Source organism: Procambarus clarkii, chromosome 5 (assembly GCF_040958095.1).
Source record: "Procambarus clarkii isolate CNS0578487 chromosome 5, FALCON_Pclarkii_2.0, whole genome shotgun sequence".
NCBI lineage: Eukaryota > Metazoa > Arthropoda > Malacostraca > Decapoda > Cambaridae > Procambarus > Procambarus clarkii.
In genome coordinates this window covers 397,463-403,149 of record NC_091154.1, presented here as the reverse complement: position 1 = coordinate 403,149, position 5,687 = coordinate 397,463, and the positions used below count along the sequence as shown (strand labels likewise).

The 5,687-nt window shown below is 51.2% G+C and overlaps 1 protein-coding gene across 2 annotated transcripts in view; it reads left to right on the top strand.

Moving 5' to 3' along the window:
- Atg17 (autophagy-related 17) overlaps positions 1 to 5,477 on the top strand; it is a 118,363-nt gene extending 112,886 nt beyond the window's left edge. For both annotated transcript variants that reach the window (XM_069337742.1, XM_069337734.1), the window contains exon 29: positions 5,281 to 5,477. In XM_069337742.1, coding sequence (XP_069193843.1) covers positions 5,281 to 5,462 — 182 coding nt within the window. In that variant the 3' untranslated portion in view covers positions 5,463 to 5,477. The remainder of the gene's footprint in view (positions 1 to 5,280) is intronic.
- The last annotated feature ends 210 nt before the right edge of the window (positions 5,478 to 5,687 follow it).

Here is a 5,687-nt window from a genome sequence, read left to right as displayed (position 1 = left end):
TCCTGACAATTTTGTTTCCGTGAGTCCTATTACATCAGGGTTTTCTTCTTGCGCTCTTTCTGCCAGTTCACTTGCTTTATTGGTAGTCCCATCAATGTTTGAGTACATTACCTTGAAGCTCACTTTCTTATATCCATTGTCACCCTCACTCCCCATAAGTGTAAGAAGTTGTTCCATGGTCATTGCTACTTGGGTAGGCTCATTCTCCTGTGAGGTAGTGGTGTGTGTGTGTGTGCAATTACCTAAGTGTAGTTATAGGATGAGAGCTACGCTCGTGGTGTCCCGTCTTCCCAGCACTCTTTGTCATATAACGCTTTGAAACACAGAATACATACTGCGTGCGTGTGTGTGTGTATACTCACCTATTTGTACTCACCTACATGTGTCTGCAGGATCGAGCATTGACTCTTGGATCCCGCCTTTCGAGCATCGGTTGTTTACAGCAATGACTCCGGTCCTATTTCCTTGTGTGTGTGTGTGTGTGTGTGTGTGTGTGTGTGTGTGTGTGTGTGTGTGTGTGTGTGTGTGTGTGTGTGTGGCAGCAGCAGAGGGCGCAGACACTGGGAGACGCTAAAACAGGTTCCGTGAAGAGTGTGTATTCAGCGTGTAGGGCGGCTGTGTGCAGGACCGGGGCCGTACGAGGACACGGCCAAACACACGCGGGACCTCCGCTCCGCCGCTATAATAATTCCTGCCACTGACTGACAGCTCCCCCCCCCCCCCCCCACCTCCCCTACACACACACACACACACACACACACACACACACACACACACACACACACACACACACACACACACACACACACACACACACACACACAAACCCCAGCATGAGCTGGTTTTAAAGGCCCTATAGAATAGCTCTCATCTCTCTCCATGAAGGAGTTTGTCATGTCATTCATTCATTCATGAACCTAACTATTTTGCTGGTCGTAGTGGTACTATTAATAGTAGTTGTAACTTTAATAGTGGAAATTATAACATTGGTCCCGGCGCCAAGCCTGGAGGTCATACAGGAGTCCGAATTTCGATTTTTTTTCGCAGCACTTGGGGTGGACGGTAGAGCGACGGTGTCGCATCATGCAGGTCGGCGTTCAATCCCCGACCGTCCAGCAAATAGCTGGCCACCATTCCTTCCCCCCGTCCCATCCCAAATCTTTATCCTGACCCTTTTATATTATAGGGAGCCTGTCGGCCGAGCGGACAGCACGCTGGACTTGTGATCCTGTGGTCCCGGGTTCGATCCCAGGCGCCGGACCATTTGATCACCACTTGGTCCGGGAGACATCTCCCGTCACGCTGGGTGCAGTTGCGCCTCCACAGATCTCCAGTATCATCTTTTGATACTGGTAATGGCTCGAAAGGGCCACCACTTACGGGCTATTCATGCCCGTGCCTCCTCTTGGGTGGCTTAATCTTCATCAATCAATCACCAGGCGCCGGCGAGAAACAATGGCCAGAGTTTCTTTCACCCTATGTCCCTGTTACCTAGCAGTAAAATAGGTACCTGGGTGTTAGCAGTCACGGGCTGCTTCCTGGGGGTGGAGGCCTGGTCGAGGACCGGGCCGCGGGGACACTAAAGCCCCGAAATCATCTCAAGATGACCCCCCTTCCCAGTGGAAATGTCTTGGCGCGTGTGATAATTCTCCCTCTCTCTCTCACTGTGACTTGCTGACTCGCGCCTGTTGGGTACTCTCTGTAACACTATTAAGGGGAACAAGTGTGGTAGCGGTTGGGCGTGGACCCCCCCCCCCCCTGGGGCCGTTGTGTACTGGTTCCCGGTCATTGTACAGACCCCCCTACCCCCCCCCCCCTCTAGTGAATCCTGATATTCCGGTAGTTAGGGCGCGCGCCCTGCGGGCGTCTGAACGCCCGCACGTCCTGTTCTGTATGCGGCCCTCGTGTGTCTCTCTGGCTGTGTGTGTGTGTGTGTGTGTGTGGTGTGTGTGTGTGTGTGTGGTGTGTGTGTGTGTGTGTGTGTGTGTGTGTGTGTGTGTGTGGTGTGTGTGTGTGTGTGTGTGGTGAGTGTGTGTGTGTGTGTGTGTGTGTGTGTGTGTGTGTGTGTGTGTGTGTGGTGAGTGTGTGTGTGTGCGTGTGTGTGTGTGTGTGTGTGTGTGTGTGTGTGTGTGTGGTGTGTGGTGTGTGTGTGGTGTGTGGTGTGTGTGCGTGTGTGCGTGTGTGTGTGTGTGTGTGTGTGTGTGTGTGTGTGTGTGTGTGTGTGTGTGTGTGTGTGTGGTGAGTGTGTGTGTGTGTGTGTGTGTGTGTGTGTGTGTGTGTGTGTGTGTGTGCGCGCGTGCGTGTGCGCGTGCGTGTGCGTGTGTGCGTGCGTGTGTGTGTGTGTGTGTGTGTGTGTGTGTGTGTGTGTGTGTGTGTGTGTGTGTGTGTGTGTGTGTGTGTGTGTGTGGTGAGTGTGTGTGTGTGTGTGGTGTGTGTGCGTGTGTGTGGTGAGTGTGTGTGTGTGTGTGTGCGTGTGTGTGTGTGTGTGTGTGTGGCAGCTGGAAACACCTGTCTTGTCCTCGCTTCAGCTGTTTTTTCGTCAGTTTCTTTTTGGCAAGAAGCAGGTTTTTAGCGGAAGGCCCAATTGTTCTGGTGGTTAGTAGTTGATGCTCGTGTAGGAGCAATGGTGATTTGTGTGTGGCGAGACCCACACATGTTGCCTTGGTCTGGTCTACCTTTGGTGGCGATTAATGATTTTATCCTTGTGCAGCTGGGGATTTTTGTTTACCTTTGGAGGGGATTAATGAGTTTATCCTTGTGCAGCTGGGGATTTTTGTTTACCTTTGGAGGGGATTAATGAGTTTATCCTTGTGCAGCTGGGGATTTTTGTTTACCTTTGGAGGGGATTAACGAGTTTATCCTTGTGCAGCTGGGGATTTTTGTTTACCTTTGGAGGGGATTTACGAGTTTATCCTTGTGCAGCTGGGGATTTTTGTTTACCTTTGGTGAGGATTAACGAGTTTATCCTTGTGCAGCTGGGGATTTTTGTTTACCTTTGGAGGGGATTTACGAGTTTATCCTTGTGGAGCTGGGGATTTTTGTTTACCTTTGGAGGGGATTAACGAGTTTATCCTTGTGCAGCTGGGGATTTTTGTTTACCTTTGGAGGGGATTTACGAGTTTATCCTTGTGCAGCTGGGGATTTTTGTTTACCTTTGGTGAGGATTAACGAGTTTATCCTTGTGCAGCTGGGGATTTTTGTTTACCTTTGGAGGGGATTTACGAGTTTATCCTTGTGGAGCTGGGGATTTTTGTTTACCTTTGGAGGGGATTTACGAGTTTATCCTTGTGGAGCTGGGGATTTTTGTTTACCTTTGGAGGGGATTTACGAGTTTATCCTTGTGCAGCTGGGGATTTTTGTTTACCTTTGGTGGGGATTTACGAGTTTATCCTTGTGGAGCTGGGGATTTTTGTTTACCTTTGGTGGGGATTTACGAGTTTATCCTTGTGGAGCTGGGGATTTTTGTTTACCTTTGGTGGGGATTTACGAGTTTATCCTTGTGCAGCTGGGGATTTTTTCCATGTTGAGATCTGGATTTTTGCTTTTATCTTCTCCTTGTGGAGGGAATTTGAGTATAGTTAATGATCTTGTGAAGAACAATTAGAGTAGTTTATGGTAGTTGGGATTTTTTAGAGGGGAGATGCCAACGTCTCCCTCTCCTTACAACACTGAGAAGTCATTTTTACTGTTAGCCTCGCTGACCGGACTTGGGTTGGACTTGACCGGACTTTTGTTGGACTTGACCGGACTTTTGTTGGACTTGACCGGACTTTTGGTTGGACTTGACCGGACTTTTGGTTGGACTTGACCGGACTTTTGGTTGGACTTGACCGGACTTGGGTTGGACTTGACCGGACTTGGAGTGACTGGCGAGGACCTGCCAGCCAGCTACCTGTGGTTGGCTTCCCATGTTACGAGGGCGATGGTGGGCCTCACGGGGGCATATGGGGTATATACCCTCACCTGTCTGTCACCTTCATTACATCCATGGTTACCTGCGGCCCAACCGCTTTTGGTGGTCGTCGCTCCCCCGCCCCCACCACACAGGTCAAGAGGGGGGGGGGGCCCCAGGAAAGGGGGGGTATGTGATGTTCTTTACCTGTCTGTGTAGATATATAGGCCTATACCCAGGCCTTTTTTCCCCCTGTTTTAACTGGTTAATAGAAGTACTTTTTAGCCCCTTTTCAAATGGGTATTACCCCTCTCGTCCTTCGGGGCGGGTATCTGGTGATCAGGGTAGTGCTGGACCCCCTTCACCTGTCTGTGTTTGTGGGGGGTTTAGGGTGTTTTAGTGGCTGATAATGTAACGAGGTGATTTAAGACGGTCGTGGAGAGACCCCCCATTACGTGGGGGGGGGGGGAGGGTACGGTTGACCACTGTCACCAGAACTCCTCTTCCCACCCTTGACCACTTGGGCTGGACGGTAGAGCGACGGTCTCGCTTCATGCGGGTCGGCGTTCAATCCCCGACCGTCCATAAGTGGTTAGACACCTTTCCCACCGTCCCATCTCCCAATCCTAATCCTGACCCCTTCCCAGTGCTCTATAGTCGTAATGGCTTGGCATTTTCCACTGATAAATCCCTTCCCCCTCCCTTTCATAATTCCCTTTGGTAATCAATCATTGACATAGTGTCAATGGGTCCTGACGGGTGAGTGGACAGCGGTCGGGATTCGTAGTCCTGAGGTTCCGGGTTCTATCTCCAGTGGAGGCGGAAACAAATGGGTAGTTTCTTTCACCCTGATGCTCCTGTTCATCTAGCAGTAAGTAGGTACTTGGGAGTTAGTCAGCTGTCACGGGCTGCTTCCTGGGGATGGAGGCTTGGTTGAGGACCGGGCCGCGGGGACGCTAAGCCCCGAAATCATCTCAAGATAACCTCAAGATAACCTAGTGTAGTTTAAGCAGTCGAGGCGTGGTTGCCATACTAGGTGTGGTTGCCATACGAGGCGTGGTTGCCACACGAGGCGTGGTTGACATACGAGGCGTGGTTGCCACACGAGGCGTGGTTGCCACACGAGGCGTGGTTGCCACACGAGGCGTGGTTGACACACGAGGCGTGGTTGCCACACGAGGCGTGGTTGCCACACGAGGCGTGGTTGCCACACGAGGCGTGGTTGCCACACGAGGCGTGGTTGCCACACGAGGCGTGGTTGCCACACGAGGCGTGGTTGCCACACGAGGCGTGGTTGACACACGAGGCGTGGTTGCCACACGAGGCTTGGTTGACATACGAGGCGTGGTTGCCATAGGATAACACTAACAGTTTCCTTCTCCTTGCAGAGTTGCCACACCAGAAGATGTACTGCACGGCTGAGGTGGTGAGCAAGGAGTTCTGTCAAGCCAAGAAGGTAAGTCCTGTACATTGTTCTGCTCTGGCTCCTGCCCCTCTTCCACTCAATGTGTTTACTACTTGTCTCTGGAGAATGAAGATATTAGCTCTTGGACCCCGCCTTCCTAACTAGTCTTTTTTCCTTTATTATATCTACTACATGTAGTTCACTGTAACACAGTACGCGTGTGAGGGCGGGCTATTGAGCGACCTTAATAAGGAAGTGTCAACACTTGTTGAATATATACTTGAACACCCCCTTAAGGGAAGATGCCATTAAGTCACCATTTTCTACCACAAGGTGAAGGGGGAACTATAGCCACTTGCAGGCCGCTCTTAACCCTTAGACTGCGCCAAC